This window comes from Chrysoperla carnea, chromosome X (assembly GCF_905475395.1).
Source record: "Chrysoperla carnea chromosome X, inChrCarn1.1, whole genome shotgun sequence".
NCBI lineage: Eukaryota > Metazoa > Arthropoda > Insecta > Neuroptera > Chrysopidae > Chrysoperla > Chrysoperla carnea.
Genome location: NC_058342.1, coordinates 33,554,682 through 33,568,686, shown reverse-complemented (window position 1 = coordinate 33,568,686; position 14,005 = coordinate 33,554,682). Strand labels below are relative to the sequence as shown.

The following is a 14,005-nucleotide window of genomic DNA, read 5'->3' as shown; positions in this document are numbered from 1 at the left end:
AATTAACCATAAAATTAGTTACCGAATAGGAAAATAATTCATACTGAAGATAGCTACAGATCGAAACGTATTTTATAATAACATAAATCGATTTAAGACTAGGCAGAGGCAGATTTAGCATCGAAATTACAAAAATTTAAATTAAATTGCACCTTGCCTCGCCTAAGACTTAGAGCGCCATGACGATCAAATCCAGCACTGTCCCAATATGAGCTAATTTTAAAATATATGTACGTAATTTTTTCTTTTTGATGGGTTCTAGAAAAATTAAATAAAAAACGTAGCAGGAAATAAAAATTTTATTGAATACTATTAAGAGTATAATTATATAATAAAGCGATCATGAAAATGGACGGAAAATATATATTTTCATTTGTTTACATATATTTTTAAGAAAATTAATAAAAAATAATATATTATTTGAAAAATTTCATTTCATTGTACATAGATTATATATATTTATCATATTTTAAATATAGATGTCTCTACTAAATTTGCATTACTTTACCACTTACAGACATTAGATGGCAGCACTGTTAACCTTGTCTACTAATAAAACGGATAAAACCGCTGCAATCAATTAAACGCAGTTTAAGTACAATTCAAAAGGATTCGATTCCTTGTCGTATTTAAATAAACGCCCCCTTTTTTATTTGAAATGGTAAAACAGTTAAAAATCAAGACAACTTTATTTTACGGGAAGGTGAAGCTATGTCATTTATTTCTCAGAATAAAGTTCGTCTATGGTCTAAGTGTGTTTCACCCCAGGATAGCCACCCTAACTTAACCTAACCTTGTTAGATTTTATCGGATTAGGCTATAATATTCCAATCAAGAAGTGACGACTATCCAGGACAGTTTTTAAAAGTCATGAAAATTTAGTTGAGATATCTATGATTTGAAATAAATAGGAAAGAAAATCTAAAAATTACACACACTTTCAAAAATTGTAAAAATATTGGGTCCAAATTCTCAAAAAAAAAATAGTTCATTATAATACTCTCTAGTTTTAAGTACAGAAAAACACAAAATAATACAAAGAATAAAATGTAAACATTTTTGGAATGCTTTCAAAATGGAATCAATTTTAGACACACAGATGGCACTATCGTATATTCCATATTTTGACGTAAAATTAAATGTCATGTTGTAGCAAAAACCAATTTAATGGATCTCCATGACCTCGACATTCGAGATGAAAGTTTCCGAAAGAACTTAAAATGAAACCAAGGAAGATCGATTTTTTGTCCCAAAAACCCCCGCATACTAATCGTGTAACAACGTCATCTACTGAAACCTATCTTTAATGTTTCTGTGTCGGTAAAGCAGTTGCTTGCTCCCAATTAAAAAAAAAAAAATATTACTACTCGCCAATAGATGGCAGTAAGAGTCGCATGTTTCAGTTTTTCCTGAAAAGACGGATAAAACGACATTTTCTTAAAATGAAACCAAGCTAGATAAATTTTTCGCCCTACAAAAACCACTGCATACTAATTTTTATGGGGCATACAAAAACAATTTTGGATTTTGCGTACTAAAGGATAATTTTACGTCATATTATTCGAATAAGCCATAGATATTGTCTATTTTTGGATCTGGAAGAATACTGTTGGTTCATCCAAAAATTTTTAAGTATCACAAAAAAAAAAACATAATAGAAATACTCGATAAAATCTCAGAATTGTATATATTAAAGTTAATATTTCATCGAAAATGGTCAAATTACCCTTACTTAGAAATACAACCAGAATTTAGGGTAAAGAGATAGTACCTCTCCCAGAGAAAAATTTACGCTCCAAGAACAGATCCTCTAAAATAAAAGACTCGACCATTTTCGATCAAATATTCGATTATCTAAAACCTATCCTTAATAATAAATAAATATATTTTCGAATTTCTATTTAAGCTTGTAAAATTGGATCTGTTTCGGAATTCCCCTTCAGATTTTTTTCTCCGCTGGTGAATTTCGAAAAAGATCTGTTAAAATTATTTATAAATAAAAGTATATTTATAGCTGCAATGTTTTTTAAAATTTCTTTTTTCTTTTTATATAAATATTTTGAAATTGTTTGATCTGTGGAATCCATGGCACTTTCGAGAATTTCTAACTGTCAGTAGTTTTGGTCCCTCTAACACATACATAACATTTGCGTTCATAAATGAGTATTTTAAAAAAAAAACAAAATTTGAATAAAAATTAAATTAAAATTTGGAAATTATGATTCCAAAAAAAATTTGTTTTAACCCGTCAGCACTCGCGTTACAAGCATTTTGTTTACGCTCGATTTAAAACATAGTGGGAGTGCTGACTTGTTTTTAGTGAGAACATTTTTTATATCACTTTTCAAGACAACATATCATACTTTAACAAAAAACTATATAACTACAGGGCACGCCATCTTTTATGTCGGTATGTAAATATTGAGTAACTTTGACATTTGTCAACCGTTTAAGCTGATTAGAAATGTTTTCATCGCCTAACAACACTATTCGTCGTTTACGTATGTTTACGTACCGACACAAAAGATGGCGTGCCCGTTACTTTATCGGGGCTTTCCATAAAATACACGGTGATTTTTTGCATTTTTTACTGGGTGGCCACTAGAATTTTTTTTCTTTCGTAATTATCCTTGATTTTCTAAAAATTCATGTATAAAGCCCGATATTTGATTCCCGATTTTCCGAATAGTGGCCACTCTGTAAATATTTTATGAACAGCCCTTCGTCGTAAAATTTATGAATGCAAAAATTCATTGCTTTAAAAATTCGTCAAAAATTTAGAATATGTAAAAAGGCACCTTATTGTAACTATGGGCATTCGTTTAAATACTTTTAAATATAGTTCATCTTCGATGAAATGGGATTTTAAGGCACATATTAATTGTTGAAGGATCTAAAGGACCTTCATTTGAAACTATTCACTGAGATACTCTTGAATGTATCTCGATTCTATTCAGATTGACATCCCTTTTTGACAAATTTTCGGATCATGGATCAATTCGGATTCATTTAAAGTTGACAAAGAAGTTTATATTTTAAAATTTAGATCCCAATTCAACGAAGTTTCACTGTTAGTATAACTTTGAAAGGTTTCGTATTCGTTCTCAGGGCTGTTTTTAAATGAGCGCCCCTCTTTAAAGACATCTTTATTTTGTGAGACGCCGAAGTTATGTTATTTACGTGGCCCAAAACTAAGTTTAATTACGCCCCCCACACTCAAGACGGTATTTTTTATTTGTTTTTTAATATATTTTCAAATCTCAAAAACTCCTAAAATTCCCACTTTTTTAGATGTGAAAACTCTAGAACCTTTTACACTTAGAATACGAAAACTTTCTAGTTCTTACAAGGAGAAATTCAATCTTGGAAATCATAAAGGATTTTCATATAACCACGTAAAAGAGTATACCAAACAAAGTTATCTTCCTGAGAGGATCTGTTTTGACTTCCAAATCGTTTTTTTTGGCGCTCTCTGTTGATGACGTATTAGTATGTGAGCTATCACTTGGTGACAGTTCAATGTATTGTGTAATACCCACGTATGTAGTAATTATTGTATATATCCATGGTAATACCATACAAAATATAAATAATTAATACCATACAGTATGTCAACAAGTCTGACAAGCTACATACTATGACGTCACACCCGTATATCAAAAGACACCTCTGTAAAAAAACACCAGGTCTGCGTGTTAGATACTTTTCCATATTTTTTAAGATTTCCAAGGTTGATTTTCCCCTTGTTAGCCAAAATGAATTACCCATTATTAATAAAATATATATATTTTTTTAAATGGTAAAAGCACTTGGTTAATATATGTTGGCACTTCTTTTTTTTTAAGGATTTTAAGTTTTAAAAGGTTTTTCATATATTTTTTTTATAGTTGTGTAATTATAACACTTTTCCTATGAATTTTCGGTACATTTGTCTCTTGTTGCTTGGTCGTTGACTTGGGAACAGTTGTACCAACATTTTCGGTTGATACAAGCCATGGTGATAATTGACTTAAACTTTGGTTCGATGTATTCGTTTTTCCATGCGTTGTCTGTTGTTTTGTACTACTTATTTGATTCATTTCCTAAACAAAAATCAGAAGAATTTGAAAATTAACCTAAATCAGGATCCAATCAAATTAAATTCAAAGGTTGAAGGGAAAAAATCCAAAAGTATGGAAGCACTTTTGAGACTGCGCGTTAGTTGGGTCTTAAACTAGATGCCGAAACTTCCTTTTTCTTTAGTTTTTTTTTGCCTCTGAATAAGTTAACGCAAAAACATTATCTTGAGCGGACCACAGATAAAGTCATGTTTAAACAGCTCCCAACTCCAGAAATATAAAGTATTTCTGTTACAAGTATTGGCTTCAAAGAACAGCCATACTAATTTTCAATACTCTTGGATTTTCCCTCCCTAATTTATCTTATTTGAATTGATTTTAGGTATAAATATCAATTGAGAAAATTCAAGTTGTCTAAATGACTTTGCAACTATTTCCTGTTCTATAAATTCAGCATAAAAAAATTGCCAAGCATCGACTTTCAAAAACAAAATTAAGTCGATGATTTTTTACTACGAGGCGTAATTATTAGTGATGTTTATTAGTCGATGTGTGCCTTCGCAAAATGGGATAATTCTTACGAATTATCTCATTTTGCATAAAATCGATTAAGTGCAAAAATTTCAAAACTACACCCATGAATTTCTTTGGGGGGAAACAAAACACTATACGATTAGTAGTTTAAAAAATTAACGAAATCAAAAACACGAGATTTAATGGAAATAAATGGAAGCGATTTTTATAAAATTTGTTCAAAATTTTTCTAAATTCTGATTTATTTAAAATTTTACAATTTTTAAAATGGAAAATAGAACAAATTTCTGGTGTTAGTCGTGAGATTTTAGGGTAATTCACCTTTTTGGTATCATTTCGTTGTTTCCAAACATATCTTGGAAAAACGATTTGGAAAACTGATCTTATTGAAAACATTCCACAACTTCAGTTGTCTACCTTGGCGTGTTTTCGAGTTAAGACTGATAGGCGGTCATAGGGACTATCGATCGAGGTGAAAACCTAAAACTTTGGAATAACTGACCTTCAGCCTGGCCTTCAACCTGGCTGGATCGATTGAATTTACACGGATAAAAGTATATGTATCAAATAATCACTTTTCAACTTTTTTAAATGTAAGAAGTATGTCTGATAACCTTTGTAGAACAGCTGTCCATAAATTGTTCTCCTTCACCCTGTCTTATGAAATGTCAAATTATAAATGTGAAAGTAAGTACATTTGTTTGTTTGTTACGCTTTCACGCAAAAACTATTGAATGGATTTGAATGAAACTTAACAATAACATAGTTCATACATCAAAATAACACATGAGCTATAATTTATTAAGATATATCTTTAAAAAAAATTTTCGATTTTCCTATTTCGAGGGTTATGGAAGGGGGAGTTTTTCTTTTAAGCCCGGCGGGTATCGAGCTAGTAAAGTTATATTTTAAACTGATACAAAAAGACGAATTACAGTAAAAGTGTATCGCTTAATAAATCGCTTCCAAAAAAAACAATAAAAAAAAACAAATGAAACAAAAAAAGCATGCAACTAAACAAAAAATATACGAATAAAAAATGATGTTGAAACTTACCACTTTTGGTAAATCAGTGGCATCCTTGGAACTAGTGTCTTCATTATCTGATATATGACTGATGTCTCTAAACGGATTGTTTGGATGGAAAGGATTATTCTCGGTAATGGGTGGACTTGATGCGATCGGAAGTGTGTTTGTAATTACAGAATCATGTTTCGGGGACGTATTTATAAACGGATTATTTTTATTGATAATTAAATTCTCGAAAAATATCGATTTTGGATCGGTGTTCAACGGTGATTTTTGACTGATTTTCGATAAATTCTGTTCGATTTGTACATTTAACTCATCTTTTGGACTTAATTTCGATTCAGTTACGTCGTTACTATCACTGATGTTTAATAAACTGAGCGGTTGTGTTTTGGAAATTTCATTTTGTGATGGTAAAATGATCTTTTCCAATTTACCCTGATTACTGTAACTGAAATGTGTGACAGTGACCGGAGTCGGACAACGTTTTATATCTTTGACATCGGTCACTTCGTCCGTGTTTGTGAGATCATTTGTATCTTTCGTAAAATTCCGTTCTTGTAATTCGATTTGAGACGATTCTGTATTTTCAATTTTCGCCAATGGAGTCGACAATAATTGTGCAGGATTCAAACATGATACATTTAGTGTTAATTTATCTCCACCCTGTTTGTGGCGCGGATTTTGGATCAAATGTGTGGGGACAGGAGGTTAAAATAAATCCAAACAAAAAATAACAAACAAAAAAAGAAAAAAGAAAAACAAAAAGCGAATTAGCGAAAATGATTTTTCCAAGCACATAAAAATTAAAAAATACTAAATTTCCCAAAAATAAATCATAATATTTACATTTCTTATCTACTTATTTTTAAGGGGGGTTGAGAGGTTGACAATCGCATGTGGTACGTTAAAATAACGGATACGATAAAAGCAAAAATAAATAGCGTTAGTTTTTATTATCGATTATTTTCTACTTATGCGGTTTTCCGATTTAAATCAATAAATTTAACGTATCAGTTATTTGAACGAGATTAATGCGAAAATTATTTGTTTTCTTCACAAAAGACAAGATTATAAATTTATACCAGTAAATTTAACTTATCAAGATAAATGGAAAAGCTCTTTACCAAATTTCGATCTGAGGCCTGATTCGGGAGATATGGTTATGAAAAAATAGAAAGATTTATGAATTCACAGACCAATAAAATTCATTAAATTAGTAGGTGTCACTTTAGAATATAAAGGGAGCTATCATATTTTGTTGTCTTTATTTATAAAGAAAACAAAAAAATTATAAATATTTATAAACTTATTTCACCAATACAGAGACACTAATATATGGGAGGTATCAAATTATACATTAATATAGATACGGAGGGGATTAAATTGTGTAATACATAACACATAATGTCTTAGGATAACACAATCAAGGCTGCTCTAGCAGAGTTAAAGAAATCAAATCTTGTCATTTGTAAAGAAAAGAAAAAAAAAATGGTGGTGTATCAACTAGCCAGGAATCGAACCTAGAACTTTGACAATATTGAATTTTTCATAATTATTGGCAAATGCTTAGATTTTTACGAGAGGAGTCAGTTTTTATGTGCGCGATCTCTGATAATTAAACTGATTTTGTGCAATCTGTTTATTATCAGATGTCGAGTTTGTAAGAGTCTTTGTATCTCTCGTAAAAATTTATAAATTTTGTGCGTCGTCCATATTTTGAACCGAGCCATTTACCAATAATCGAAAAACATAATTAATTTTTTCACAAAAATTTTCTAGTTATGATTAATGATCTTGCACTTAGGACTTTTGACAAAAAAGAAAAATAAAAAACAAAATTCAAAATTTTGCGAATAAAAACTTACCACACTAACAAAGGTCGCTTGGTTGAATGAGTCAAGCGATGCATCCAATAAACTATTATTCGAATTAATATCCTCGCGTAGCTTCGGTGAAATTACTTTCACATTTTGATTCGTAATTTTCCCACCAATATTAAACGATGGCGTTATTGTATTATTGTTGTTGTTGTTATTTTGGAATTCGTCTGCTTTTGCTGCAACATAAAAATATGACAGCTTGTTAATAGGAATGATTAGGTTAGGTTGGAGTAGTTATCTTGGAGTGGGAAACACCATAGAAGTAATAACATAGAACCGTAATGTGGTCACCCAAACGGTTGATCGGTATAGAGTGAGACCTAAAAAACGTACGCGCTGCCTTCGTCTGTCTTATACTACCTTTAAGAAATACACAGACATGCGCGTGTTTATACAATAATTCAAATTATTAATATCAGGGAAGATGGTCTCTTTTTTTAACGGTCAATAATTCACTTATTGCGTTTTCTATACTTTTAAGCCTCTATGTTATATACCCTCTTTGGGAAACACTTAGACCACAAGGTCCGTTGTGATACCGAAAAGAGTTTTCTGTTTAAGAACAGCAGGAGAGAATTGACGTCAACGGACTAAAGTCCGAAGACTGTTCAGACCTTTTTTCCAGACTGTTTTTTGGGACACTCTGTGAATAAAAAAGATCCACCTCCCATTCATAAGAGAAGTTAGCCCCCCTGCCCACAATGTGAATGAAATAAAAAAGTTTACCTTTCAGAATATTGCACTTAAGTTGATCCTTTGGAATTTTTTTAGCACTACTCAAATACTTGGTTTGATTATTTTGTAAAACATCATTCTTCAACGAATCCTCTGTTTTATGATGTTCCGGAACGGTGGAATTATGTTCCTCAAACTGTATATGACTTAAACTCTCCTTGGCAATGGATTTAATTAACGAATCCAATGGATTATTCACACTAATGTTGACTGGGGATGGTGATGCTGGTTTATTTTTACGCAGCGTACCCGTATCCGATGTAGACATGGCTGGTGATAACGATTGTGGACTATTTGGATTCAGCAACAGTTGATCCACATTTACTTGGATCGGTGTTAACGGTGGATCGGATAATGATAGTAACAGATCACCGGTCGTTGTTGTTAGATCACTCTTTGACGATCGACCGCTACATCTTGATGATGATGATTGTATTAGGGATGTGGGGTCCGTCAATTGTGCAGTCGTTGTCGTTGTTGTCGAAGAACTCGATGTTGGTTCGGTGTTCTCAACACGAACCGCTCTAAAATCAAAAATTCATGGCGTTAATAAATTACTAACACTAAATTTTCGCTTTGCTGGGAACGATTGTTCAAAACACTTGAAGAAGTAAGTCAGTTCTGATAATTTATTTTCAATAATACATACTTTTGACGTTCACGCAATACATGGCTCTGTCGTCTTGCGTAACGCTGTGAAGGACGCCGTTCGAATTGTACCGTACGTCTAGCTCGTTGACGTTGTGTTGTCTGATATTCCGTTCTTCCTAGAAAATCACAAAAATATAATTTAAAAAACACGAAAACTTAAATAAAAATAATAAAGATAGATACCTGAATATCTAAACCTCGAACCCATTCTAAAAAAGTTTTGACGAGCTGATGGACCTTTAATTGGGGCACGTAATCGGAAAAACGCATGATGTTCAACAGCACACTTCCATAAATGTTTACAGGCTTTTTCATTGTATAAACTGAGAACCAAAAAACAATTCAAATTAATATGATTTGGTCGAGTTGTTTGTATTCGATCTCGAAAAACTTACCGAAATATGAAAGTGTGTTCTTGTTCATGGCCATCATCATTATCCTCGACAACAATTAATGTTAATTTTTTCTTTTTAAAATCTAATTTACCAATTTTTGGCCAAAAAAATAGGCCAATTTTTTCATTACCTTCAAATATTAATATACCGGTGGGCGTTAAACCTAAATGATATTCCTTACCATCCTTACCCTAAAAAAAACCAAGTATATACGTTAATCATTTTTCCCGCCGGGATTTCTCCAACAATTGATAGATCCAAGGTTTCAGACTGTAACATTCTAAACCTGACGCCTTGTGGGTTTATGCAGGTGCAAATAACATGTAAGAAAGTTTCATCATCCTCCATACTCTCCAGTGGAGTCATAAGAGATCCCTAACTTATGAAGGTGGTAGTAAAATCGACAGTGTCCTGTCAAGACCTTTCTCAACTGTGTTCTAGTGAGTTCCAGGCGAACAAAGTCGAATGATCTCGCTGTGATTATACACAATTTGACCTGTTGCATACCCTGCGCAAACTCCCAGTAATCAAGATGAACTTCTCGTAACTATTCATTGATTCAGTAAATTACGGAGCATCTGCTATGGGAATGACAGACTCTGGTGAAAGGCCAGACGTCAAACAGAAAGCCAACAAATTTTTCGCCGGCATTTCTCTCAGAGTTGACGGATCCAAGGATTCAAACATTCTAAACCTGACGCCCTACAAGTTTTTGCAGGTGCAAATAACATTTATGGAGGTTTCATCGTCCGCCATACAAGTCCTATAAGTAGGATCATCAGTGATCCCCATGTTATGAAAGTAGTTCAATTGACACTTGGAGGTTAAACACAGTTTGTCCTGCGACATGCCCTGCGTAAAGTCCCAGTAATCAAGATGGGCTTGTCGTAGCCATTCCTTGATTCGGTAAATTACGAAGCATCTTGTTATGTGAATGATAGGTTCGGGTAAAAGGGCGATTCTCTTTGTTCCAACAAGTCCGCAGCTTCATTCCTTTTAACGTCGGAGTGGCTCGGTACTCAGATCAGCCTAGCTGGCGTGTTCAGTGATCGTTTAACTTTAAATTAAAAAAAGAAAAAAGCGTAACTTACTAAAACTGTATGCATGTCGACTCCATACATTTCCAGCCATTTCACTTTATTCAAATAATTAAGCTCAGCTTGAGCTGGCGTTAAACCTTTACATTTTTTATATTCCTCTAATATTCCAATTTCTAACTCTTCGGTTTGGTTCGGTACAAAATGAAATTCACTAACAGTCGCCGCACTATGGACCGTATCATCATAATCCCCTAGTTCCGCTATTATCAAGCAAAACGCAATTAATAAAACGTAAATTACTTTTTTCACATACATTCAAAATCGTTTAAAACGACATTTATAATTGTGATCGCTATATTCGATCGTCATTATAAACGACATACATTTTATCTTTTTGGAATAATAATATTTGGTAAAATGAAAACCAAATCATCAAGACAAGCTGGTATACCATCATAACCTCTCCAATTGGTCGTAATAACCGATTTGTCGTTATAATCGATTTTAACTGTATCTAAAATACTTACATTGTAAAGATAGCGCTGATAATTCAATCGCTACTTGTTCCGTGCAATCTAATTTCCCTTCTAGAATATCTTGTTTTAATTGGAGGAAAAATTGATATCGTGTTAATTCTTCTCGTAAACTGTTTGGTTCGCTCGAATAAAACTTGACTTTTAAACGTAATGTGTAGGGTGGGCCAACTAAAAACGGATAATTTTTAATAATTTGATTATTTACACTTTAAATACCTCGCGAATCCATTTGTGGTCTTGGAATAATGATTAGAAAAAAATTCGACGTGAAAGTGAAAAAGTTTTAAACAGAGTGACGATCGAATTGTTCCTTATTCTCTTTCGCTTTTGAAGTACAATCATAATTTGAAATTATTCTATTCAAAAAATACAGAAATCTCTATTTTCATCATATTCCGAATATATATGTCACCGTAAAAGTATAATTTTCGTCAGATTGTAAACTAATTAGTAAAATTATAAATTTGACTTTAAAAAAAAGGATCAAAAACTATCCCAACCCGTGTCGATTTTCGTTAATAGGTGTTGAGTTAGCGCTAATTGGAGTGTTTTTTTGTAACCAGTTTACAATCAGACGGAAATTATAATATTACGTCGGCATATACATTCCGAGATATCGATCAGAATTCGATTCTAGATACTCGATGTATAACTTATATACTTATGTGTTGTCGACAAAGTATATATTGTTTGAAACTGTCAATAATCTGACGGACACCGCACACAGTGTAGTTGTTATTCCCCGATATAGAATGACTACATAGCTACTTAGTCAACGCACATCGTACGTCTTCGGATTTTATATAAATTATACTACATAGTTCGTATAAAAAACAAAACATCTATTGCTTGAAACTGACAATAATCTGACAGAACACTATACAACACTTATGGAGTAAACTGTGCGTGCGTCGGACCTGACATACACAATTTTTTTTTCATATTCCTTGACCGATACTTAAATTACTTGAGAATTCCAGGATCTCAAAATTCTCCTGACAATCCAAGCAAACTTTTCATATTTTCATGGTCATTTATTAATAAATTCTGAATAATATCTTAGAATGCTTTTACAAAATCAATGACCACTAATAGGATTCGTGGGGGTTAAAAAGTAACCAAATTTGAAATAAATAAAAAAAGATTTACTTTTCACTTGTTTCTTAATCGCTTTGGTAGGATCCAACCAATGTTTGACATGATGTATATCCGTGTACTGTAATCCAAAATATTCTTTTTCTATAAGATCCAAGGAATAAAACACTTGTTCATATAAATCGGAAGCTAATGCTTTTTTCTGGAATTGAAATAAAGATATTTAAAATCATTTTTCAAGCGAGGTTTGTAAAAATTTATTTTCTAGAATAAAATATGCCGTTATTTTCTATCAACTTTCAAAAATGATTCCCGATTTTCTAAAATAATTTATTACACTTTTTTGTAATTTTCTCCCTGAAATTTAAACAGATTAAAATCACATTGATTTTAAACGTCATTAAATTGACCAAAATCCTTGATTTTTGCATTTTTCCCTCCTAGAATATCAGATTCTCGACTTTCTAGCATAATTTATCACACTTTTACCAAATTTCCCCCTGAAATTTATTCAGATTAAAGTCACTCTGAACTTTAAACATCATTAAAAGCGAGTTTAACCAAAATCCTTGATTTTTGTATTTTTTCCACCAAGAATATCAGGCTCCCGATTTTCTAGCATAATTTATTACACTTTTTCTTGATTTTCCCTCTGAAATTTATACAGATTAAAATCACACTAAACTTTAACATCATTAAGAGCTAGTTTGATCAAAATCCTTGATTTTTGTATGTTTCCTCTTTAAAACAAGAGGTTCCCGATTTTTTAGCATAATATACCACACTTTTTCCTGATTTTCCCCCTGAAATTTATACAAATTAAAGCCACACTGAGCTTGAACGTCATTAACAGCGAGTTAGACCAAAATCCTCGAATATCAAGCACAATTACTAAAGGTAAATAAATTTTATAGCCACTTTGTTCTAATGTTTTGCAAATTTTTCAAAAATCGACCCAAAATCGATAATTTAAAGAATATTCTAGAATTGAACAAACCCTAAATATTTTGATGGGGTGTTATTCTAAAATCAGACAGAACTGCCCCTACAGTCAAAATCATAACAACGCCAATGTTTACAAACAAGAAAATGATCAGACTCACCGATAATTCGACAGATAAATCCGTACCATCTAACAAAATCACTTTACATTGCACAATATTCTTATTATTTAAACTTCGTTGTGTACTTTTAATATTCTGTTGAATGCTGCTCGATAACGCTTGTAAATTATGATTGCCACTGATCGAATGTGGTGCATTACTACTTGTCACATTTGTCGGTTGCGTTTGTTGTTGTCGATTTTTTCGACGACTCAAAAATCGTAACATCGTTTAAAAAATCGCACAGAATCACATATATACTCACTAGAAAAAAAAAAACAAATGAAATATGAGAAACAAATGAAAAACTTTCATATAGCGGTATCCACACACTAAAATTGCCATCAAACTTGTATAACCATCTCTGTCTACATCATTTGTTTACAATATAGTGTTTACTTTGTCTAACACATTGTTTGTCTTTTGTTTTTAAGTTCCCATGTACTAATTTTTGTGCACAATTATTTTTGTAAAATTACTTACACTTTATAATTTTTTTCTGTGTGAATAAAACATTATGAAACTTGAATTGTTTTCAGGTTTCTGGTTTTTTATCTATGTTTCAAGTGGGAGTTAAAATAAAAATACACAGCCATATTGAATTTTAATTTTACAATACGTTTACACCAGAGAGCCTCCAGAACAGACCACTACAAAACTGATTATTAAACTAAACATAAGTATATAGAATACACATATATTGTTACGGACAGGACGGACACTTCTATAGCAGACCTTAACTCACTTTAACTTGTGCGAACACACTTCAAATTGAACACTCATACTTCATGTGAAATTGTGTTTTTACGAGCAGAAGGTTATGGTGAAATATATGTAGTTACTGCTGGCTCCTAAAGAAATTCATAATTCGGCAAACTTTAAATTCCGACTCATTAGCGGTCATGCTGGATTGTTGCATTGCAAAAAATTGCTGGATAATTTTTAT

The 14,005-nt window shown here is 32.0% G+C and overlaps 1 protein-coding gene across 4 annotated transcripts; it reads right to left on the bottom strand.

Annotated features, from left to right (window-relative positions):
* Positions 1-3,529: 3,529 nt before the first annotated feature.
* Positions 3,530-13,794, bottom strand: LOC123302729 (band 4.1-like protein 5). Of its 4 annotated transcripts, none has more exons than XM_044885795.1 (12): positions 13,543-13,794; positions 13,060-13,323; positions 12,011-12,158; positions 10,853-11,029; positions 10,377-10,585; positions 9,286-9,476; positions 9,074-9,213; positions 8,889-9,006; positions 8,231-8,763; positions 7,490-7,680; positions 5,649-6,287; positions 3,530-4,082 (listed from the first exon to the last, which is right to left on the bottom strand). In XM_044885795.1, exons 2-12 carry the CDS (start codon positions 13,285-13,287, stop codon positions 3,882-3,884), a joined length of 2,775 nt encoding a protein of 924 aa, XP_044741730.1. In that variant the 5' UTR covers positions 13,288-13,323; positions 13,543-13,794; the 3' UTR covers positions 3,530-3,881. The 4 variants fall into 4 exon arrangements, with proteins under 4 accessions (XP_044741730.1, XP_044741731.1, XP_044741733.1 ...); XM_044885796.1 differs by lacking the exon at positions 13,543-13,794 and adding an exon at positions 13,393-13,513; XM_044885798.1 differs by lacking the exon at positions 13,543-13,794 and adding an exon at positions 13,419-13,434.
* Between the last annotated feature and the right edge of the window lie 211 nt (positions 13,795-14,005).

Coding starts and splice junctions, on each gene's coding strand:
- LOC123302729 (XM_044885795.1), bottom strand. CDS start 13,287: ATGTTACGATTTTTGAGTCGTCGAAAAAATCGACAACAACAAACGCAA. Junction 7,681..8,230: donor TAAGTGCAATATTCTGAAAG/GTAAACTTTTTT, acceptor TTTATGTTGCAG/CAAAAGCAGACGAATTCCAA. Junction 6,288..7,489: donor AAGCGACCTTTGTTAGTGTG/GTAAGTTTTTAT, acceptor CGCCACAAACAG/GGTGGAGATAAATTAACACT.